Raw genomic sequence first — 25227 nt, 5'->3', positions numbered from 1 at the left:
CTGTTCTCTGTTACCTTGTGGAAATGCCAGAGACCATGCTAAACAGAGCAAGATATATTTTGGGACATCTCTGCCCAGACTCCCCTAGGACACTAGTCATGCTGGGAAGTAATATTCCAAGCTTTGCTATTTACCCAGTACTAAATACATAGGTGAGTCCACATTTGATCTCCACCATCTCTCCTTGGCAGACAGTCCTTGCTGAACAGCGTTTAATGGATGCAGGAGATTGTCCATCATAAATCGGCAGAGCTATTTTTGCTAGCATTTCTTACCATAGAACTGTTTACTTATATGCCTTGTTGAAAATATTTGGTTTCCTTTAGTTATGGCATAGCTGTTGCTTTTTATCCACTCCCCATTGAACAAGTCCATAAAGTATTATAAAGCTTAGCATTTCATATGATACCCAGTATATATAGGACATACTAATATATTATGTGAGGCTGTATTTTGAAAAAATTGTGTCTTTTTTATTGCAGTATGGCATGATCAATGATGGCATTGACTAAACAGTAAATATTTGCATCTGGATACAAGCAGTGGGCTAGTTCAATCATGTATCTTTTTTAAAACAAAAAGCTCAATGGTCTATCAATTATTTTCCATTGACTTATTGAGCAATAGCAGAGCTTGAAAAAGTAGCCATTCTCATTGGAGGTTTCTAGGAGGTGCAGTCCAAAAAAGTAACTTATCCAAGCTACGTTTTCACTTCCAAGCTTTGAATCTCTCAGAGTGCAAGATGCAAGAATCTGTGTTCAGTGACGCTGAATCTACCAGGGCGCATAAATGCTCTAATGGATTAAATCAGGGTGCATCTAGTCTATTCTTTTGTAGGATGTTTCCATGGTGCAACAGAGATTGAGCAGATTTCCACCAAGGTTTATAACCCTTGCAGTAATCAACATTTGCTAAGAATGTATGAAGAGACCATTTTCACACAGAAGGAAAGCCTCTCTGAAAATGAGGGTCATTAACAGAAAACAATTAACTGACCACCAAAAGTCACTTACATGATTTTAAGGGATGCAAACTGTCTGGAGCTTGTTGTTTGTTCCCTGTGCAGAAATATCCTCTGGATCGCAGCGAATCACCGAAAATCACAATAATCATACAGATGATTGATTGGCAGCTTCCAGTAAACTCTTAGCTGCACTGTTCTATTTACAATATTTATCAATGTATCTGTCATTGGAAAAAATAGCTGCCATGCCACATTTTTCTGCCTACGGATGGGATGCTGCCTGCCAAGGGGAAAAGTGTAAAATGCATCCTGTACACACAGACAATTAAACCACTATTCTACATGTTACTCGGTATGATTTTTCTAGTTCTCAGCTGACTTGGGGTAGAGGATTTCTCCTCTCCATAAACATATTTTATAGGAGGATAAAAAATCCACACCTATGTGTTACCTGACAACCATTTCTCTTGAATATGTATAATTTGACAAGTCCTTTCTGTACTCTGGATATAGTTATATTGAGATATATTTCTTGTCTTACCTAGGCATGCTCGCTGAGTGATCCATGCAACAGTGAAGGAGTCACCAAGTGATACATTCAGCACTACAACAGTTACTGTAGGAAACAGTACAGGAAACGCAACTATCAAGATTTTGAGATGCTTTACTTCCTTTCCCCCGCTACAGTTTTTCATCCATCAGGTAGATGTGTTAAAAAGAAGGCATGCCCAAGAGAATGGGTAGAGCTACATGATGGTGCATTGGGTGGTCCCACAGCAATCTTTAATAATAGCAATTCCTGTTTTAGCAATGGTGGGCTTGTTTGGAGGAAGAGGTGGAGGTTTTGCCTTCTTCTCTGTGGGCGTACCTGTGATGTCCAGAACAAAGAACATTATTAGTACAGTCAGCCCTTCTTATACACGGATTTTTTTATACATGGATTCAAGCATCCATGGTTTGAAAATGTTCAAAAAAAAGTATAAATTTCAAATATCAAACCTTGATTTTCCATTTTTTATAAAGAAAGAAAAAGGGAGAACCTTAAATGTCCAACATTTTGGGCTGAGTTTTGTCCTGCAGTTGTCCTACAGTTTGGTCTTGAATTTGTCCTACATTTTGTCCCTGGTAATAGTGGACAATTATGGCAACCCTATCCATGGGGGATCTTGGAACCAAACCCCAGCGGATAACAAGGGTCCACTATATCCAGCTTAGAACTTAAAACTGCATTTAACATTTAAAGCACGTGAACAACTAGCATGAACTATTTGTGGCCTATGCTTTTTTGTTAGCTAACCATTTGAGTCTTCTAACCCTTCCAGAATAGAGGATAGCATTTACTTTAGCAAAATTTAATGCTTTACCTTCAGCCTTATTGGAAGGGAGATACAAAAATATTCCCTACCATGCACGCACATGCCCATGTAGAACTGGTACAGTGGAGACTATAGGTCATGGGTCATGTATTGTTGTATTGTCCTTTTTACTATGACTATTGTCATATTTTTATCTACCCAATTCTTAGTCATTTTTCTGGAAGAACTGATGAATTTTATGTATCTTATTTGCTGGCAGACCAGAGCCCAGCAATAACAATAAGGGTGGCTAGCTTTTATGCAGCAGCAATGACCTGTTGGCGTAAGATAGTTTCTTAAAAGTTCATAATATTCTTTAGTCTGTTAAAATTTTATAATGATTTCATGCATGTCTGAAAACTCACCTATAGGAGATCTTACAAGGAGATCTAGGGGTTTCAATTTGATTCGAAGGAACTCGGCCATCTCCTTGTCTTCCTCCTTCTCCCTGATTTTGAGTAAAATGACAATTAAATAGTAGGGAAGGACATCAGTACGGCGTGTGAGAGAGTGTTTTAAATAGTGCAACTGCAAGATATTGAATGGACGCAGAAAGTACAGGACTAATAAAAGCAAACAGTACTTAATACATTCAGTGAGCATGTAGAATCCAAGGTGCACTCAAAGTATGGGAAGGAACAAGGTGATTTCAACAGGGCTTATGAAATATGCACAGAATGAAAGGCAAAGAGCTAAAGGACGGGAAACATTAATTGACTATATGAGAAAGAAGAAATATACCTAAACATTACAGAGAAGTAATATTAACGATATGTTTTGAGTACAAACTAAGATTATAGTCCCTTACTCTAACTGTAATCTGAAATCTGAGAACGTGGCTGGGAGGGGGAGCACAGAAATAAACTAAGACTTACCACAATATCTTTTATTTTAATGTATGCTGTTGTGTGTCTTCAGTCATTTATGACTTCTGGTGATCCTAAGGTGAACCTATCACAGGGTTTGCTTTTGCCTTCTTTCATGTCACAGAAACATACTCTTTCTCCCATAGCTTAGGGAAACTGTAGTCCCCACCCCACACCCCAGATGTTGTTAGACCTCAACGGCCACCAAAACACAACCAGCATGGCCATGATTCTCTGTCTTTGTGATGGGCAATATGCTTACCTTAATCTTTCCACTTCTGCATCATCAACAAGAAAGTCTCTTTTCTGCACTAGTTTGTGGATCTTCTGGATCAGTTCATCTTCTCTTTGCTTCTGGAGCTTTGTCTTGTCTTTTTCTGGGAGCAGAGAAGTTGATTAGAAGAAAATAACACAATTTACTTACTAGAATCGTAGAATCATAGAGTTTGAAGAGACCACAAGGGCCATCCTCTCCAACTCCATTCTGCCATGCAGGAACTCTCAATCAAAGCATCCCTGACAGATGGCCATCCAGCCTCTGTTTAAAGAGCTCCAAGGAAGGAGAGTCCACTACACTCCGAGGAAGGAATGTGTTCCACTGTCAAACAGCCCTTACTGTCAGGAAGGTCCTCCTAATGTTGAGTTGGAATCTCTTTTCCTGTAGCTTGCATCCATTGCTCCAAGTCCTAGTCTCTGGAGCAGCAGAAAACAAGCTTGCTCCCTCCTCAATATGACATCCCTTCAAGTATTTAAACAGGGCTATCATATCACCTCTTAACCTTCTCTTCTCCAGGCTAAACATCCCCAGATCCCTAAGTCATTCCTCATAGGACATGGTTTCCAGACCTGTCACCATTTTGGTCACTCTCCTTTGGACACGCTCCAGTTTCTCCACATCCTTTTTAAATTGTGGGGTCCAGAACTGGACACAGTATTCCAGGTGGGGCCTGACCAAAACAGAATAGAATGGCCTCTCTAGCAAGGCTTATGTTTCCAACTTTGCTGGAAGGCATCTTTCAGGACTGGCCCAAGACCTTTTGCTGTCTGAGATGGACAGGATGGCACCTCCCAAAGTGAATTGACTGTAATAGCCCTGGTGTACAGTGGTTAAATGCCAGTAATGCAGCCACAATGTTGTGAGTTTGATCTCAGAGGCCTCCAGGTTGACTCAGCCTTCCCTCCTTTTGTAGGTCAGTAAAATTAGTACCAAACTTGTTGGGGGCGATTGGTTTACAGATTATAAACCGCTTAGAGTGTGCTGAGTTCACTGCAAAGTGGTATAGAAATATAAATTCTATTGCTATTGCCTTTATTGGTTTTGTTATCCACTCTCGATTGGATCTCGACCCTTAGTGACTCTGTAGATGAGATATCTCCAAGATTACCTCTCCTCTACTTCTCTGCTCAGTTCCTGAAAATTCATACCTGCGACCTCTTTTATAGAGTCCATTCATCTAGCATTCGTCCTTCCTCTCTTTCTGTTTCCCTCCAATGTTCCTAGCATTACTTTTTTTTGTGCCTTCTCGTGATGTGGCCATAGTACAACAGCTTTAGTCTAGTCATCTTGGCTTCCATAGAGATTTCTAGTTTGATCTGTTTGATTTCTCCTCTGTCCATGTTATCCTCAGCAATCTTCTCCAGCACCACATTTCAAATCAATTGATTTTCTTCCTACCCACTTTCTTAACTGTCCAGCTTTCGTATCCATACATACAAATTGTACGATTCTAATTTTCATGCTCAGTTGTATATCTTTACATTTTAGCATCTTTTCTAGTTCTTTCATAGCTGCCCTCCCCATTCTTAGTCTTCTCATGATTCCATTGAAAATAACAACAATAATTATTTTCATTCATTTGGAATGATTAAGAAAACAAAGAACTATTTTTAAATGTAACTATAAAAGTTATAAACAACAACAACAAACTTTATTACAGCCATTTGGCCAGCACAATTACAAAATTCCAATTTAAGACATAACTTAGTTTAAGGTTATAAACTGTAACTACTGGGGGGCTAGAACTATTTACTTCCCTAAAGTACTTTCCTAAAACTCTGGATTAGAATGTAGGGTTTGGATTTGTGAGACACACCGATCCACAAAACTGAGCAATCTACTTACTTGTAGCTTGCTAGTATTTTATTTTTCTTCTTCGTGGTCTCTGTGAATCATACAAATGGGTTTACTGCGCTTGCGCAGTGCTGTTCGGAAACTTCTGGAATCACTGGGCAAAGTACACTTTGTAACTTTTAGTAACTTTTTGGTGGTAATTCCACCCACCCGTTATAAGGCCCCTGCACTCCCGCTCTTTCCCCAGTTCCTTTTTTCCGCCGCGTTAGCTGCTTTAGGGAACTTCACTGCTTTCATTAGCTCTTTCGGAATCACTGTGTTTTTGACCTCGGACCGTTTTTTGACCATTCGCTTTCTTCTGACCTTCAGTACACTGGACTCTCGGCTCGTTGACCTCGATATCTCTACTCCCATTCGGTTTTGTCGACTTTGGTAAAATGTCTCCGGCTTCGTTCAAGAGATGCGATAGCTGCGGAGGCAAGATTCCTGTGCAGGACCCCCATTCTTCATGTCTTCTATGCCTGGGAAAGGATCACGACCCCAAGGCCTGCTCCCTGTGTAAGTCGTTGTCGTTGCAGGCTAGAAAGACCCATGAGTCCCAGCTTACTTCTGCCATTGCTCAGGGCAAGATCCAGGAGGGGGGGGTCTCTACCTGACATCAGCCACCGCGACATCGGCCTCAGCCCCCGCATCTTCTTCCCAGGCCAGTGGTTCCAGTGTCATTTCGGCCCCTGCAGCCTCCAGGTCCCGGGATTCTGGCGAACCAACTGCCGCCCCTGATGTGGCCAGTGATTCCCTCAGATCCAGTGCCACCAACAAGCCCTCCAAGTGCCCCCACAAAACATCGGGGACCGAGGGTTCTGAGCTCAAGTCGGCTTTGAAGAAGAAATCGCCCCCGAGGGCTCCGACTCCAGATCTGCGAGAGGGCTCGATATCGACCCCACCGACAAGACGGCCGCAACTGCTAAAACGACCTCTAAGCCATCCCGAGACGCTCCTAAGTCGGCCGATGCTACCTCCTCGGGATCGAGGGAGGTGAAGGCCTTGGGACCGAGACACTCTCCCGATAAGTCCAGAGCAGCCAAGTCCCAACCTGCTGGAGGCATGTTCCTCTCCAATCTGACAGAGAATTCATTCTTCCCACCGGAGGACCATGGGGCGGCTCTGCACTCCTCCAAGAAGAAGCATTCCACCGAGCCCCCAACGGAACACAGTGCCAAGAAGTTGAGGCCGACCCGAGACCTGACTGAGGCGGTGCATTCCTCTAAGAAGGACCATGCTTCGGGCAAATCCCGCTCCCCGGTCAAGAGCTCGTCCAAAGGGACCCCGGCCCCAGGGACATCACACACCAAGGAGCGCCCTTCTCGACACCGACAAGCCGTTCTTGACCCCACGGAGCCCGCGACTCTCCCCTTCATCCATTCCGATGATGAGAGAGAGGAAATTCCCGAGGACGACCATGCCGACATGTTCTACGATTCCGAGACGGACCGCTATTACATTTCGGTACCGAGGGAGCTTGTGTTCCGGAGGTTTGCGGCCAGACTCAACCTTTGTCTGGCGACTCCCGACAGAGGCAGGCCTTCAACTGGTTTCGTTCCCTAAGCCTCCTTTATCCACCATAGCTCCCCTGGAGCCGTTGGAGCTGTTGGGGACACAACCTGCTGCACCTTTGTGACAGCTTGACCAGGTCGTACGGCCAGACTCCGACTCTGAACCCGAAGTCGTCATACACTCCTCGGACGAGCCCTCGGAGGATGAGTTGTCTGCACAGGGATCTCCCCAGCGGATGCATCACCCTGAGCCTGCCTTCCCCACCGATGATGTGCGCTCGTTCAACGAGCACATCATCAAGATGTCAAGGGCGCTTGACATTGAATTGGCATACCCCAAAGAGGAGGCTAAGGATCCTGTCGAGCGTCGGGTTCACAGTCGAGTCCCGACACCGCCCTCCATTCCGTTGCTGCCATCTCTTGAGACCATCATCAAGAGATCCTGGGATGCCCCTGCTTCTCTGACGGGCTACTCTCGCAAGATTGAGTCCCTGTATAGGGTCTCCCCCGCATGTTGCTCCTCGTTGGCTGACCACCCCAAGCAAAATTCGGCCATTGTGGAAGGGGCCCAGCAGTCTTTCATCCCGAAGCAAGCAACTTCTCCCACGGACCGAGAGGCTAGGAAGATTGACGGGCTCGCTAAGAAGGCCTACTCCACTGCAGCCCTGGCCGTGAAGGCCATAAACTACAATGCATGGGGGCCTTGTATTTCGCCAATCATTCCAGACATCCCAGATGAGGCTCAACGGCGGCTGGTCGAAGTCAGGGATGAAGCCCATTCCATTGGCAGTTGGGTGATCACTGCCTCTAGGAATGTAGCTGACTGTGCTGCTTCGATGGCTCTCCGTCAACATGCCTGGCTTCGGGGATCGGACCTTAATATGAGCGTGAGGTCCACCATCGAGGACATGCCACTAGACGGTTCGGGCTTTTTCCACTCTGAGACTGATGAGAGACTGAACCGAAAGTTCAGAATTAAGGCGGCAGCAAAGAAGCACAGCATGTCGTCCTCCTTCAGCTCTCCACCCCGGAGGATGCATTCCCAAGGTCAGTCACAGAGAGGTTTCCACCAAGACCGTCAACCCCAGCAGCAAGGGACCCTTAGACTAAGGTATCCAGCTCAGTCATCCTCCTCCTCTGGCCGGCGCAACTTTCCGTCCCAATACCGAAAGCCTTGCCAGAAGGAGCCCGACTAGGGGAAGAAGAGGTCCTGAGGTGTTCTTGCGCACTCCGTCCCATCTCCTCCCACGTTTTTGGACAGGTTGAGGCCGTTCGCTAACACCTGGCCTCTATTACAACCGACTCATGGGTCCTGAACATTGTCCGTAGGGGTTACGCCCTCGAGTTCGAAGAGCTCCCGTCCACCAGAACTTTCCTGTCCACCCCACCCTCGGACACCCTTCTCGACGAAGTGCGCACTTTACTGGAAAAGGGGGCGATCTCACCTGTTCAGCCCAACCAGCTCTCTAAGGCCTTCTTCTCTAGATACTTTATGGTTCCAAAGCCAGACGGTGGTATCAGACCCATCCTAGACTTAAGGGAACTGAACGACTTCCTTGAGTACCGTCGATTCCGGATGGTAACGTTGGCTTCTATCCTACCTCTGCTTCATCAGGGATTGTGGTTCGCGACGGTAGACCTGAAGGATGCTTACTTCCGCATAGGGATTCGAGAATCCCACAGGAGATTCCTCACCTTTACCATCGGCTCCACCGCCTATCATTACAACGTCCTTCCCTTCGGTCTGGCCACAGCTCCAAGGGTCTTCATGAAATGCATGGCATCGGTCGTGGCCTATCTCCATCAAAGGGGCTACAGAGTCTTCCCATACCTAGACGACTGGCTCTTCGCCGCCGACTCCGACGAGGAGCTCCAAGAAGCAGTCACGTTTTCATTGGAGCTTTTCGTATCCCTAGGGCTGGTCGTCAACAAGGAAAAATCCCACCTCGCTCCAACCAAGCAGGTGAAATTCATCGGAGCCATCCTCGACTCTGAATAATGCATCGCCTTTCTCCCTCAGGACCGCTTCCCGGCTTTGGCAGCAGCCACAAGACTCTGCCTAGCACACAGGAGAGTGAGGGCCAGGGACATTCAGGTGGCTTTGGGTCACATGGCCTCGACAACGTCTGTGATGCCGTGGTCGAGATTCCGTTTACGTCCCCTCCAATCGTGGTTCCTCTCAGTCTTCAACCTGATGGAGGACCCTCCCTCCAGGTGGCTCACGGTCACGAAGCCGGTAGCTGCTTCCCTGTGATGGTGGCTAGACTCCCACAACGTTTGCGTCGGCATGCCTTTCAGACATTTGCAGCCCCAAATGACTCTAACAACGGACGCTTCCCTGGAAGGCTGGGGCACGCATCTCCTTGATCTCTGCATAAAGGAAAAGTGGTCCCCGGAGGAGCGGGACCTCCACATCAACGCCCTCGAGATGCTTGCAGTCGAAAAGGCGTTGAGAGTGTTCGAACCGAGTGTTTGTAGCAAGGTGATCCTCCTCAGGATGGACAACACAACTGTGATGTACTACATCAACAAGCAGGGAGGCACCAAGTCCAGGATCCTGCTCGACATCACCCTACGGATTTGGGAGTGGTGCATCCCGAGACAGGTCATCCTCCAGGCGATCCATCTACCCGGGGAGGAAAACAAGTTGGCAGACCACCTCAGCAGGTCTTCCTTGGTATGCCACGAGTGGAATCTTCATCCGGATACGGTCAGCGACCTCTTCAACCGGTGGGAAACCCCTCGGATCGACCTCTTCACGACCGATGCGAACAGCCACTGTCCCCAGTTCTGCTCCAGGATGCGCCTAGAGGGATCCCTCAGAGACGCATTCGCTTTCGTCTGGTCGGAGGAGATGCTCTATGCCTTTCTCCCCTTCCCCTTGATCATCAAGAGTGGTGTCCAAGATGACGACGGACCAGTCGGACGCGATACTCGTCACGCCTTGGTGGCCGAGACAGCCTTGGTTCCTTGGTTCCATAGGGACAAGGTGCCGAAGGTGGTGTCTGCCTTCCATATGTGCCAGGACATTGTTTGGCCTACCTTGGCTGCTAACCCGACTTCGGACTTTGAGTGTAACTTACACACTCTTGACGTAAGGAGGGCACTAGCCTTCTAACTGGACAGAACTGCGGGTTCCAGCTGTTACGTGAGACTGTTCCAACGCTACTCGGAACCGAAAAGAGGATTACCTGTCTTGGCGCAGAGGTTTTCGAAATGGGTGGCTGGTACCATCCACCTCTGCTATGAACTATTGGGCAGGCCCCTCCCAACCAGGGTTCGGTCCCACATGACAAGGGCCATAGCGGTATCCTCCGCATTTCTGTCGGGGATTCCCTTGAAGGAGGTCTGTAAAGCTGCTGTTTGGTCCCAGCCCCTGACTTTCATAAAACATTATAGGCTGGACACCAGGGCTAAATGGGATGCATCCTTTGGGAGGGCAGTGTTGGTTTCAGGGATACATTGATTGCACTGCTTTCCAATGTTCTGAATTATATCAGTTTCTGCTATTTCTCTGTATTGTTTACATGCCTAGGTAATTGCCTGATCAATTACTGTGGCAACCCAATGTTTCGTAGATTTGCACGACTTGATACTTGTGCCTCAGGTCTGCATTACTGATGTGATGTTTGAATTTCCATTGGCCACGTTGGCTTGTGCTGCACTTCTGTGTGATGTTTCTGGTACAAAAGACTGACACATCGGTCTTGGGTTCAAAGTTTATTGTGCAGAATAAATACACCTTATTTGAACCTAGCTTTGGTCTCAGGATACTCCCTCCGCCGCTTACCTAAGCTTGTCAGTCTAAACCCATTTGTATGATTCGCAGAGACCACGAAGAAGAAGGACAGGTTGCTTACCTGTAACAGTATTTCTTCGAGTGGTCATCTGCGAATACATATAAATCCCACCCGTCCTCCCCTCAGTGTCCTGCTCTCATTGGCTCTTTCTTATCGCCTACTTGGTGGAAAAATTGCGGAACTGGGGAAAGAGCGGGAACACAGGGGCCTTATAACGGGTGGGCGGAGTTACCGACAAAAAGTTACTAAAAGTTGCAAAGGGTACTTTGCCCAGTGATTCCAGAAGTTTCCGAACAGCACTGCACAGGCGCAGTAAACCCATTTGTATGTATTCGCAGATGACCACTTGTAGAAATACCGTTACAGGTACGCAACTTGTCCATATCCTGCCTTTCTCCAAGAAGTAAAACCAATATAGAACTGATAAGATGATTTAAAAATAAGTACAAATAAAAACATTGGGCCAAGCACAACTGTGCTCTCAACCTGCCTTGAGCTCACTGGAAGGTAGGGTATAGAGGTAATTGATGTACTATAGTTTTTTGTGGGTTTTTGGGACACAATGTTGTAAATGTGGATTTTAATGTGTTGTGAGCCAGTTTGATTGTCTCGTCACAGAAAAGCGGGATACAAATAAAAGTTTTATTTTTATTTATTTATTTTTATTTATTATTATTTCGGGCTATGTGGCCATGTTCTAGAAGAGTTTCTTCCTCACGTTTCGCCAGCATCTGTGGCTGGCATCTTCTTCTTTATTTGTTTTACGCGGGGGAGTCCGAAATGGATCCCCCGCATAAACAAAGGGCGCACTGTACTGTACAATTTGTTCTTTGTAATATCTACAACACACACACACACACATACATACATACAAACATTACCTGGGATTGCAACTAAACTCTGCAACTCTTGCTTAAGGTTCATGATGTCCTTACACAACTGGATATCGTCCATCCTACAGAAACAGGAAGGAGAAAAAAGAGCATAATATGTGTTCATTAGAATTGTTTGTGGTATCAGTTCCTTGGGACTCATTGGGAATCTATTTTGCACTAGACCTGATTCTTCCCATCTTGGCCCAGTGGTGGGCAACAGTGGCTCTCCATACGGTTTTGGATTTCAGATGTAATTCTTCACCATCGTTCAAATTGGAAGAGTTTTACTTCCATTTTATCGCACGCTGGAATGCTGCCAAAAGTTCCCATTCCGTTCCTGATCCATCCCAGAGGAGATGATTTTCAGGAATTGTTCAGAAGTGTTCCTGAAAAATGCCTCCTCTGTGACGGATCAGGAACTGAATGGGAACTTTGGTGGCGTTCCAGCGTGTGATAAAATGGGTGATATCACCCATTTTGTTCCCATCCTGCTCCCTTTCATCACATCCTGATCCCATCCCTGGGGGCTGTGCAGTAAGCTTAATAGTCTCGTTCAGCCAGTTGTCCCCCATCCTATATCTATACCTTTCATTTTTCAACTGTGTATATGGGCCTTTTCCTGATTGAGCCAAACAGACTGGCAGGTTCAGTCTTGGCAATGCAGTAGAAAGAAGCAAACTGGTTTGTTTGGGAGTGCAGAGCAGGCTTTGTGACATACAGGTTTCTTTCTTCCAGTCCTTGTCCACCATACTCTTTCATACTCCAGGTTCTGTCACCCAAGCAGAGACCTCTCTCTGCTTTATGGTACAGACCTCTAGTTTGTAACCCAGAAGGCCTCTAGTACTTACATAAACCTCAGCTCTGATTCTCTTCTGACTAAGACTTCCCGAAGCCTCTGGATCTTGGTCATCTCCAGTTCTATCTCCTCAGGCATCATGGTTGTTTCAGCCATTGAAATGATGTCAAGTTGATCTAAGGAAAGACAAGGAGAGAATGAGACTAACTCAAAGGTCCTTTAAAGAAGGCAAAATAATTCAAAGGCAGACAGAATTCTTATTTTGTGTAGTAGGCACCCATCTAGAACAGTATGGCTTATTGTCCTATATTGTCTCACTTGGCTGGCAGTGGCTCTACCTAGTATTTAAATGATAATATCTCACTAGTGCCTGCAAGCTGAACTACAGACCAGCTATTACAGTGGACCCTTGTTATACGCTGGGGTTTGGTTCCAAGATCCCCCGTGGATAACAAAATCCATGGATGCTCAAATCCCATTAAATATAATGACATAGCAAAATGGTCTCCCTTATAAGAAATAGAAAATCAAGGTTTGATATTTGAAATTTATACTTTTTTTTAACATTTTCAAACTGTGGATGCTTGAATCCATGTATAAGAAATCCGTGTATAAGAAGGGCTGACTGTATTACATTTGCCATGGTATTAGCATTAGGTTTGGTTTCCTAGAAGAAGCTCATAAGGGTTATCAAGCACCAAACATGACTTACACAGAGTGAGTGAGCTGGCTAAAACCTCAATGATAATTTAATAAACTGGAGGATATCAACCTCAAGATCTCATTTGTAAAATATACCATCCAATGTATATACGACCAAGAGATCAGAAGAACAGTCCATAGTGGACTACTATCCAGCAACAAAGGAACCTAAATCACAGTTAACAAGTGAGCACAAAAACTCATGCTCAAGCTGTTGAAAGGGCTCCCAGTTGATGGCAGACATGTCATTCCCTGATTTGCTGGGGAAACCTAGGAAAATTCTAGTTAAAGACCTCTACAGTTGGATGCCAAACTGCCAGTTCTCACCAGATGCATATGTGAAACTGAAGACACTGCTAATGAAGCACTACAGAAAAACAATTCAAATGACTATTATATTCAAAGGCTAGAGGAAGAAAATGAACTTCTTCTTAAACTGATGGAGGATCTCAAAAACAGAGGGAGAAATTTAAAAATTTGCTTCAGAGGGGTCCCAGAATAGGCTGCACAAGGGGACATAACATTTATGATTAACATGGATCCACAACCAATGCCCCAAACTGGAATTAAAAGCTTTTGCAATTGAACCTGCTCACTAAGCTATGCTACCACCACCGCTCAGCAATCGAACCACTTCTGAACATCCTGCTCTGTTTTGCTCATTACTCTAAAAAAAAAAGTCAGTCTTATCTACACTTAGAACCATTCCAACTCTGAAATATCCAAATATTTCAAGACCTGTGAGCAGAAACACTAATAAAGAGTTCTTTTAAACTGCTAACTGCCTTACTGCAAATGGAAGGGGTCGGATATCTCTGGAGCTTCCCCTTCAAGTTTATCAAAATGAAAGACCATGACAACAATCACACAAATGCAACTACTAGATATCCCCTATTCTCTATACATCCTTCTCCCAAGAAAAATAGAAGACGAAATACAAAAAGAGGACCTTCCTTCCTCTTGGAGCAAAATGGACTCTGAAGCATCCAAATGGCAAATTGTCAAGTGGAGAAGAGAGAAGAAGAAGGATACTGCTTTGCCACAGAAGGATGTTTCAGGTTATTGTAAATGATATGATGTGGATGTTTATGTGGTGTTTTTAATGCTATATATGCTTTGTATATTTGTTGAACAAAGTTTAAAAAAACCCTCAAGGGCCAAAGTAAGTGCTGGACACCAACCATGTCTAAGCTGTTCTTTGTGATCCCTTTGAACTGAAGATGCTAGAGTCTGAGAATTCAAGGCCTTTTGCATGCAAAGCATGTGCTTCTGGCCACCTTGCTCCAGCTTCTCCATGGAAAAATATAATTACTCTAGGCAAACATATCTCAGGTGGTTTTGCTTAGCCTGCAAGTAGGGAAGCTATCTAAAGACGAGGAGTGCAGGACAACGGGGGAAAGTTAATTTCATTTGAAGCAATCAGCACTAATGTAGAAATAATTACTACACCCCCAAACCCCTCCCAACAATTAGTTAAAGTTATTATTCCCCATAAGAGGGACTGCAAGGTAAGGAAGGCCAAGGCAATTTATATCAAGTCTTGGGGTAATCTAAAACCAAACTTGCATACTACAGTAAAGTGACTGCATTTCCATCACAGAATGTGCCAGCAATGAAAAGAAGAACATACCAATTCTGAGATCCAGATACATGTATTTAAAAAATGTCCTTTCAGGTCAACTCGCTGAAACAATAAAACAATTTTTACATTTAAAAAGGGTAGGCAGAATAGCCAGCATTAAAGAATGGGAAACAGAAGAAAAAACTCTCTCCAGCTGCGTGTGGATATTCATAGAATCATAGAGTTGGAAGAGGCCACAAGTGCCATCCAGTCCAACCCCATTCTGCCATGCAGGAACTCTGTCAAAGCACTCCATTGACAGATGGCCATCCAGCCTTTGTTTAAAGATCTCCAAGGAAGGAGAGTCTACTACACTCCGAGGAAGGAGTTTGTTCCACTGTCGAACAGCCCTTATTGTCAGGAAGTTCCTCCTAATGTTGAGCTCGAATCTCTTTTCCTGTAGCTTGCATTCATTGCTCCAAGTCCTAGTCTCTGGAGCAGCAGAAAACAAGCTTGCTCCCTCCTCAATGTGACACCCCTTCAAATACTTAAACAGGGCTATCATATCAACCTTCTCTTCTCCAGGCTAAACATCCCCAGCTCCCTTAGTTGTTCCTCTTAGGACATGGTTTCCAGATCCTTCACCATTTTAGTCACCCTCCTTTAGACACGCTCCAGTTTCTCCACAACCTTTTAAATTAGGGTGCCCAGAACTGCTCTAATGTTAAAACACACATCCCAACTATATGAAAGGTACACTAAGGGCCATCTAGTCCAGCCTGCTGCCACTACAAAAATTCACACCTGTGAGGTGGGCACCCACTCTCTAAAGACCTCCAAAGAGCCCACCACCCTCTGAGGTGTCAATCCTCTTTCATTCAGTGATTCAGTGAGGATTCTGCCATGAGGATTGTATAAGTTAGTGAGATAAGTAGGGATAGCTTCTAGACACATAATCGTCTGCTTTGGGGATTATGCAATGGGATATTAGTTGACTATTCATATGCTTTAAATGGACTGTCATGAATGGGTGATATGCTGGGGTGGACAAGGATTGGAGGGAGGTTGCAGAAGGGAAGTCCAGTGGGTTAAGCTCTCACATATATATAGTTATATAGATACATGGGGTAGACAGACAGACAGACAGACAGACAGACAGACAGACAGATAGATGATAGGATGGATCTTATGTCAACAACACCTGTACAGTATCTAAAACTCTCAGGGAAAGGCATTCTGGGAAAGAGTTGCTGCCACCATGGGCTATGCTCAGGATGGTCACGTATCCGGAACTTTCAGCTGAGAGCAGCAATTAATTCGCGCTAGTCAGGCAGTTTTATGACGGTGTGATGTTTAACAGATACCCTCTATTCCGGTATCTATAGATCTCTCAAGGCAGAAGAGACTAGGAACCAAATGGTGCTTTCGTTAGGACTGCTTTGATATAGAATTCCCTCCTCTGTGGTGAAGGGGGGTGAGTTGGGAGGAACGATCTGGGTTGAACAGGAAAAAAGAGTGTGGGCTGGGGTTTTAAAGTGGGGTTTCTTTTTGGAGTTCTTCAGATTCAGCAAAAAAGTGATCCAGTGTATTTCTACCTTCTCTACAATAAATTTTTGTTTTACAATAGCTGTTGTGGATGATTGGTTCAGAATACCCAAGTCTCATTCCACTGTCAGACAGCTCTGACCCTCACAACAGTCTTCTGTTTAGGAAGAATTTCCTTTCTTGAAATTTGAATCCATTGTTTCAGGTCCTATTCTAATGAGGAGCAAAAAAGTTCATTCCCAGTGTGTTGCTGCCTGGGATGTTACCTGGTGCAGGGAGTGGAGCCTGTGGAGCAGGTCAATAGGGCACACACCCCACCCCACCTTGCTGCCACATATCACTCTACTCCTGAGTAGAACAGTGCATGGCAGGGAGGTGGAAGTGCACTCAGCTGTGTGTCATTCCACTTTTGGGTGTCACGCAGTGTGGTCAGCACCCACCGCAACCCCCTGGTGATCCCTGTGCTCACTCCCATTTTCCATATAACAATCCTTCTGATATTTAAAGACATCTGTCAACTGTCAGACATCTCTCTTCTCTGGGCTAAGCATGCTGATTCCTCAACCATTTCTCATAGGGTTGGGTTTCCTAATCCTTTACTATCTGGGTTACTGTCTACATATGTTGTAGCTTGCCTATGTCCTTTTTAAATTGTGGTGCCCAGAACTGGATACAATATTCCATCCAAGTGAAGTTAGGCCCAAGTAGAAAAGGGTGCTACTGTTGTTTCCTTTGATCTGGGAATCAGGTGAAATATAATTCACATCACCCCAGCAGGACCCACTGTCTAGGATTATTGGAGTTGTAACATCCATAGACCACTGAGTGGTCCACTGACTGTAGAATACTGTAGTAGCAAGAGTAACAAAATGTAGGGCTACACTAGTGAAGAAGAAGAAGAAGAAGAAGAAGGTGGTGGTGGTGGTGGTACTCATTTTGGATAAAACATTTTCTTTGTTGGAGATTTACCAAATAGAAACTTCCATCAGTTTCACACTTACAATTATCATCATACAAAATGTTCTTAAATGTGGAAAACTGACTTACTCCATGAAATTCTGGGAAACTTGTGACCCTTCAGATGTTGTTGCACTCCAAGTCTCATTATCTTTTTAGGCATTCTAGCCCATGATAGTAGTGACTGGAAATGTAGTTCAGCAACTTCTAGAGGGTTAGTTTCCTACCCATAATACAAGTCATATATGAAGTTGAAGGCTTCCATGGCCAGCATCCATATATTTTTGGGGAGTTGGGTTTTGTGTGTGTGTGTGTGTGTGTGCGCGCTATGTGGCCATGTTCTAGAAGAGTTTGTTTCTGACGTTTCGCCAGCATCTGTGGTGACATACATATCCCTCTCCCCCACTGGTGCACTCAATATGGTAATAATTTATTGGTAAGTCTCATTGGCGGGTTACAGACCGCCTCTTTGAGGCGGGCTGCACCCGCCCCTTTACCCGCCGGATCGGGGCCTGAGCTGCCAGAACGGCAGCCACTGAGGCCCCGATCTGCCGCTTTTCAGGCTGCGGGGAAGCAGCAAAACGCCGCTTCCCCGCAGCCTGAAAAGGGGTGTCCTTGGGGCTTCAAGCCCCAAGGACACCCCACGGTGGCAGGGAGGGGGAGAAAGGGGCCGCTTGGCCCCTTTCTCCCTTGCTTCGCTGGGCGCAGCCGTCTGAAGGCTGCGCCCAGCGAAGCAAAGCGGCGCCGCGGACCAGGAAGGAGCTCCGAAATGGAGCTCCTTCCTGGTCCGCAAAGGGCACCTAGGCGCCCTGCCGCAGATTGAGGACGTCACGTCCGCCCCACCCCGTCTAGAGGCGGCGCGGCCGTGACGTCCTCACGGCGGCGGCCGTATGGAAGGGCGCCGCCGTTTAGTGCGCCCTTTGTGAACCCTAGTGCGTGCTCGTCACGCACTAAAGTGAGTGCCGGTCTGTAACCGGCCACTGAATTGTTTTAAATAATGCTTTTTGCTACAAAGTCCACTAGCTTTTGTGAGCTATATGCCAGAATCTTTGGCCCCATACAGACAGGCCAAAATAAAGCTGTTTCGGGTCACTTTGGAGGTATGCTGTTTAAATGATGCATGCATTCTAAGTGTCCGGAAGCTGCGCCAAAGCCTTGATCCAGTCCTAAAAACTGGAGTGCAGCTTTGGCACAGCTTCCGGACTCTTAGGACACACGCATCATTTAACCAGCATACCTCCAAAGTGATCTGAAGCAGCTTTATTTTGGCAGTCTGTATGGGGTTTTAGTATAGATCAGTATTTGTTATTCTGCTCTGTCTGGTTCTTCATTAGATAGTTTTTTTTATTCAACAATTATGCATCAAATGAATAACACATAGACCATTACACATTATACATACATAACATACCAGCGATTAGACATTAACATTGAACTGCCATTGTACATCGCATAAAACTTTCTCTTTTTAATAATAAAGATATGCATGCCAGCTGAATATTATATTTGAGCCTTCTAACTGAAGAAGTCTCTTGTCCTCCAAATTGATCCATTCTTTGATTCACATTAAACAGCTGGCATCATAAGATATTTTTAAATTTGATAAGGCTAATCTTCTTCTCTCCCTTGCATCCTGTAATATTTTCAATCCTAGATTTTTTCCCCTTGCCCAGATAAAAGAAGGCATGTCGTTGTGGCTTTTTTTTTTAAAAATGGGATTTCATTTATAATTGTAAGGGTTGTTTGAAAGAGAAAGGGAATCTTTGGGAGGAGGTTCATCTTTATAGATGGTTCATGGCCTGGGAGAGTGACCTAGGGGAGACCAAGGCACCGAGGAATGCCTTGCTTAGCGAAGGGCTGATGAGGAAGGCCTGGGAGGAGATGCTAGCCCACGAAGAAGAAGATGTGTGGTTTTGTACCACGGCCCCTGCCAGAGCCAGGGAGCAGGCTGGGCCATGAGAATGTTAGCTTGGGACATTGCCATAGCGGGACCTTTGGACTTGAACTCCCCCCCTCCCCCAGAGGGGAAGACTATGGGATGCAGATACAACAGATGTAGAAATAGATGAGTTTGATGCACGCCCAAGACTGACGGCGGGACTGCCTACTTGTGGTGGGACGCTGGTCTGACAAGGATGGGACCCACTCCTCGTGGTCGGCGGTCCTGAGACGAGTTCATAGAGGGATCACACATACACCCCAAAAACATCTTTGGCAAAAAACAAAAAGGCCGACCTTTTAGGGTGCTTCCGGAACACAAAAAGTTAGCACCCCTAAATCTAGAACCCATCTGAAAGTTTGCACCCAAAACCTAGAACCCCCAAAGGGAGAAGCCCAAGACCTAGCACCCTCATATCCAGGAGGCAGGACTAAGAGTCCAAGGGGGTGGGACTAAGACCCAAAAGGGGGTGAGGCACCTGTCACTTTTGAGTTTAATGAAAGCTGGTCCCTTAATACTACTTACAAGTCCGAAAAGCCCAGGCTAGTATCACCAATGAGAAATACCACGAGTTGCAGCCCAACAGTGTCCAGGGGGCACATGATTCCTGCCCCTACTCTAGTATTGGTGACAGCATGCCACCAAGTTGTTAGATGACATAAGTGATGGTGAGTATAATGTGTCCGTGTCCTGCATGTCAGCTATGATGGGAATGAAACACTTTTTGGGTGATTGACCATTATGTTCTCCTTCCATTCTTAAAATCTATTTGAAAAGTACTGCTGGTTCCTGCTCCCCTCTTTTTCAGATGTCTATTTCATCCCTCTGTCCTCCATGGAGTCATCACTGCATGTGCTTCTAAAGAATAAGGTATGTACAGACTGTTCCCTGTGCTATGTGGGAGGGAGACCCGTGGTGTGTGCTAGGTTCTCCCCTGTACATCCATTTGTTCTCTCTTGTACATCCACTAAATAAAAGTTGAGACTGGTCTGTGGGAATCCATATTGAATGGCAACACAGTGTACTCAGTTCTTGATTAGCAACCCCAAATTCAATTTGTTCAAACAGATTTGGTACCATCCATCTGTTGTAATGTGAACAAATAAAATAAAATTCTTTAATGTATTTGACTTTCAGGAGTCAACGTATCAGTTTCTGAGCTGAGCACAGTAGTTAACCCATAGGTTGTTCTTGTGTGCATTTAAGTCACTTCTGACGTACGGTGAACCTAAGGCAAACTTATCACAGGTATTTCTGGGGCTGAGAGTATATCACTTGCCCAAGTCACTCAGTGGGTTTCTTTGATCATGAAAGGATTGTAACCCAGTGTCATAGTCCAATCCTCAAACCATTATGCCATGTTGGCTCTTCAACCAACAGGTGGTCATAATGACAGTGTGATGTTGTTAATTGCCATCAGGTCAACGTCAACCTAAGACAATCCTATCAATGAAAGAACTTCAGATCACCCTGTAATCAACAGCTGTGCTCAGATCTTCCAAACTCAGGGCAGCTGTAGATTTCTTGATTGAATCTATCCACATATAATGCAGTCTTCCTCTTTTCCTACTTTTTCTACCCAAAAGGGGTTATTCAGGCAGGAAAGGGAAGAGAAGGGAATGAATCATAGAATCATAGAGTTGGAAGAGACCACAAGGGCCATCCAGTCCAACCCCCTGCCATGCAGGAACTCTCAATCAAAGCATACTCAACAGATGGCCATCCAGCCTCTGTTTAAACACCAACAAGGGAGTGTGTTCCACTGTCAAACATCCTTTACTGTCAGTAAGTTCCTCCCAATGTTGAGGTGGAATATCTGTTCCTGTAGCTTGCATCCATTGTTCTGGGTCCTGTTCTCCAAATGGAGGACAAGGCAGTCCACTACGGCTGTTGGTGGTGAGTGGGGTACTACTGCTACTCAACAGCCCTTTCTAAGTCCACTGGTGCAGAGATGACCATAGACTCCTTTCTAGAATGATGTGCAAAGCAAGGTAAGGCAGCAGGAGGAAAAGGAGGTCAAGATGGGCAGCAGTGTGCCAGGCATCTGGGAAAGGTGCTGCTGCTGCCTGGCAAACCTTTCCAGGTCTTGCAGAACTGTTGGCCAGGCAGAAAAAGGAGGCAGTGGCAGGGGCAGCCACGGACTCCCTTCCTTCTTCCTCCCATTCCTGGCCCACCAGCAACCCCCCCAGACCCAGAAGAGGCTGTCAGGCAGCAGCAACAGCAACCTACCCCACCACTGGCTGCAGTGGGCAGATGGCAGAGGTGCACTGGGTGGCAGAGAGGGGTAGCTGGGGTCGGTGTGCCAGGCAGCTTGGCTGGGATGGGGAGGGCAGCAAGGCAGTCAGGAGTGGGAGGGCATACAGTGAACATCCCTCTCTGACTGCTGCTACTTCTCCTTCTGCCGCCGCCTCTTCTCCCTTTGCAACCTCTCCACATGTTGTCTCCCTTACCAAACTTTGGGCCCATACAGACAGGCCAAAATAAAGTTGCTTTGGGTCACTTTGGAGGGATGCTGTTTAAATGACACATGCGTCTTAAGAGGCCGGAAGCTGCACCAAAGCTGCGCTCCAGTCCTTAGGACTGGAGTGTGGCTTTGGTGCAGCTTCCAGCCTGTTAGAACGCATGCATCATTTAAACAGCATACCTTCAAAGTGACCCGAAGCAGCTTTATTTTGGCCTGTCTGTATGGGGCCTTTATTATCTTTTCCAAATTGTTTCCTTGCCAAACATTATTGTCTTTTCTCATGAGTCATATATTTTTCAACAATATGGAGAGGACTGTGTTGATCCATAGCAACAAATCAGTAGGAGCAGTTTTCATCTTTAGTAGAAGCAGGCCTTTTGTAAAATCTGCAGCGTTGTGTGCCTTCAAGTGTTGTCCTAGTCCACCACTCAAACACTACATCACACTCAGTCTCCTTTGGAAAGCTTATGGACATTAAATTTCCCATTCAAGGTTAAGTTACTGTTTGGATCGCAACAGAAGTGGTTCACCAAAGTATGCACTGGTAATGACACGATCACCCTGGTTAACACCTGTAGTAGAACAAGAAAACACTCTCTCCATTCATGCTCACGCAGAAATATTCTTAAACTGTAATTAAGTGGTGTTCATGCTAACTTCGTCCAGCAAAAATCTGGCTCAGTGGCACATTTTGGACACAGAAAGTTACCAACAAAAATAAAAAGTTTAGAAAAATGTCAAGGAAACAAATTTGTTTTTAAATCATACTCCAAGTATTAACAGCTAATCAGTTGACTAGTGTGGCATACACCAACCTATTCTTTCATCATACAATGTTTTACATGTCTATTCAGAAGCACATTCCACTGAATTCAGTGGAACTCACTTGCAGATCTATCTGTATAGGTTTACAGTCTCAAACTAGAATCCTGCATCACTTTACCAAAATGTAAGCCCTACTTAACTAAATGGGACTTACTTCTGAGAAGAACTGTATAAAGCGGTACTATTCATCATGTTCAGCTCTGTTTGGGAGAAGAAATGAGCTAACCAAGCTTTGAACCCATGCCAAGCACTGCAACAAACCAATGCTGCAATCAGGTGTGGGAAGAGTTAGAACCAAGTGTCATTGGCCAATGGTACCATAGCAAAGCATGTTCATGGGATGCAAGAGCCTACAAATGAAGGCAAAGTCCAACCGCAAAACCTCAACTCAAGACCCAAACAACACTTGGGAAAGCTGGAAGGTGTACCATGCAAGGCATCCTCTCAGTTATATTTGGACTAGGATCTGTAACAAGGGAAGCATAAATGCTTTGTCCTGCCTTCCAAGCATTTTCAGTAAGACCTCTTCTATCAAGGTGTCTGGGAAAGGAGCAGAGAATCCTCTTCGGAGCTGGGCAAGTTACCCTGGGTCCAGGGGCCAATTCTTTGGGCCTTGAGACCTGAGTACAGGCCAAAAATGGGGGAGAACCCAAATTAAAAGCCCACTTCTTCTTTTTTTTAAAGCATATTTTTCTCAAACAGTGAAGATTGCCCTGCAGACTATTTAAAGAGTGACTTGCCACTCGCAGAGAATTTGGAGAGCCAATAGGAGTCTGGAGGGGTTCAAAGCTGCAAAAACAGTTTTGGGAAGCTGCATGTAGCCCCAGGGCCATATTTTGCCTAACCTTGAATCAGAATTGTAGAGTTGGAAGAGAACTCAAGGGCCATCCAATCCTGCCCTATTCTGCCATGCAGGAACCACAGAACCAAATCACTCCTGAAGAAAGTGACTCCACCACACTCTCTGCCACATCTGAGCTCTTTGCATATAAACATCATCTGAAAACAATTCTTCCAGCCAGTGAAAATCCAAGACTTGTTTTCTTTATAGCAATTGTTCCTGGGGGTCGGGGTGAGTGTCTTTCATCCAATGGTCTTGGAGACCTCCTTAGCATCAAGGGTTACATTCTTGGGAGGAGCAAGAAGTGTTCAGCTGACAACAGATCTGACACTTGGGAGCCTTTGTTAAGCCAGTTGCATCAGGTTATCCAAAATGCTATTTTTGAAATTGTTTTCCCCAACAACGCCTGATTCGTCACAATGAGAAAGTCTACTATAAACCTTTCCCGTCTCCTTCTTGTTTCCCAAATATGACATGACATTATTTCCTGCAAACAGGGCCATGCTTTTGCAGTGCCACCCTAGAGATAACAAAGGACCAATTTTGAGGCAGCTCCTCTCCTGAACCCTCTCGACTGCCTCTTTGCCCAGATACTTTGCCAGCATGGTCCAGGCTTTGTTCAACCTGGAGGGTAACATTACAGTTGCCAAAACAAAACAAAAAAGCACAAATTAGCAACACTGGAACTGGGACCCAGCTGCCCTAGGTTGCCAAGATGCACCTCCTTCCATGTCAATATTGGAAGAAGGGATGGAGGAGAAGCAGGAGGGGATGTGAAGGGATGGGCAAGAGTTGTCAAGCTCCATCTCCTTTTCAAGTTCTGAGGCAAACATCTGGGGAGCAGAACACATATCCAGGGGTAGCAGGCTTGGCTCTACAGCAAAGTCCAACAAGATCCCAAATCCACCCACGAGTGATCCTTTTGCTGGGTCAGCCAAACTGCACATGATACATGTCGCAAGAAGCTCCACTTTGGGAAGGGATCCTTGTTGGGTGGATTTGGGATCTTGTTGGAGTCTGGAGAGCAGGGCAGCCTTTTCCCCACCAGAACCCCAGAGGAACCCTGAAGAGAAGGAAAGGCAGTCCTTACTTTTCCCCAGCCCTTCGGCCTTCCTCTCCATTTCTTCCACTGCCCCATACCGTCTCGGGGGCTTCTCTGCTCCCACGCTGGCAGAGATGGATCTCTTTAACTCCATGCTTTTGCAGATCCTTGGGCCCAGTAAGGTTTGAGTGAGTGAGTGAGGGGTGCTTTCTATGGGGCTCTTCTCCTGCCCCCTCTGGGTTTTTTTTTTTAGTCCATCTCAGCTGGAAAGGGAAAGGCAGAGGGTTTCAAGGCCAGGCTTTCCTTTGGCCAGAGCAGCTGAGCTCAGAGCATCCCTCTGCCGTTCTGGTACCCAAAGAGGAGGAAGGCAAAGGAGGATGCAGAGCGCATGCTCAGTCAGCAGAGCGCCTGGAGGGATGGGGAATAAAGGGAAGGGAAGGAAAGGAAAGGGAGGGAGAGGCAGGCAGGCAAACAATGGGAAAGAGCCTCATGGAGAGAGAAGAGAAAGGGATAGAGGAATGACAGCTAAGGCAGGTCTACTGCTGAACAAAAAGAAAACCAAAATGGACTTTATCACATGTGAGGGATTTCTCTTAATTTCGAATGAAAAGAAAGTGGGGCCAGAACGCATTTACATGAATTTGCTAGTTCAGCGAATTTACCTGAATGCAAATTGCATTGGAACTGGTTTCCCATTGCCCGAAAATAGCATGCCGGTGCCTGAAATTGCGTGTGGTAGTCTATCACGCAATAACGTGAAACCCCATGATTGCGTTTGGATTGCCATTGGATTATACTTCCAATTTCTCCATCAAAGTACCCCAAAAACAGATGGCCATCCAGCCTCTCTGTCAAAAGAGCCTCCAAAGAAAGCCCTGGAAGGGCCCAGGATGATGATGATGATGGTGGTGGTGGTGGTGATGATGGTGATTACCCATTGCATATAATGGGACTTGAGCCTCCCCTGATTTTGGGATCCAGGAGGGTCCTGGACCCAAGTTTCAGAAGATCCCAAAGGCCCACTGTCCTAAGAAGAATGACAATGATTGCAATAGGAATTCCCCATTGCAT

At 45.7% G+C, this 25227-nt stretch overlaps 1 protein-coding gene across 1 annotated transcript; it reads right to left on the bottom strand.

The window, feature by feature from the left end:
• Positions 1-1462: 1462 nt before the first annotated feature.
• On the bottom strand, positions 1463-24517 carry BMERB1 (bMERB domain containing 1). The gene is made up of 6 exons (XM_042480664.1): positions 24205-24517; positions 12333-12456; positions 11491-11564; positions 3448-3562; positions 2685-2767; positions 1463-1832 (listed from the first exon to the last, which is right to left on the bottom strand). Exons 1-6 carry the CDS (start codon positions 24308-24310, stop codon positions 1711-1713), a joined length of 624 nt encoding a protein of 207 aa, XP_042336598.1. The 5' UTR covers positions 24311-24517; the 3' UTR covers positions 1463-1710.
• Between the last annotated feature and the right edge of the window lie 710 nt (positions 24518-25227).

This window comes from Sceloporus undulatus, chromosome 8, assembly GCF_019175285.1.
Source record: "Sceloporus undulatus isolate JIND9_A2432 ecotype Alabama chromosome 8, SceUnd_v1.1, whole genome shotgun sequence".
Taxonomy (NCBI): domain Eukaryota; kingdom Metazoa; phylum Chordata; class Lepidosauria; order Squamata; family Phrynosomatidae; genus Sceloporus; species Sceloporus undulatus.
This window is presented reverse-complemented; position numbering and strand designations above follow the sequence as displayed.

What these genes read in the sequence shown, in the direction of transcription:
- BMERB1 (XM_042480664.1), bottom strand. Translation starts at nt 24,310, where the DNA reads ATGGAGTTAAAGAGATCCATCTCTGCCAGCGTGGGAGCAGAGAAGCCC. An exon ending in GAATCAGAGCTGAGGTTTAT is followed by an intron (nt 11,565 to 12,332) that starts GTAAGTACTAGA and finishes CTGTTTCTGTAG; the next exon opens with GATGGACGATATCCAGTTGT. An exon ending in GAGTTTAGTTGCAATCCCAG is followed by an intron (nt 3,563 to 11,490) that starts GTAATGTTTGTA and finishes CTCTGCTCCCAG; the next exon opens with AAAAAGACAAGACAAAGCTC.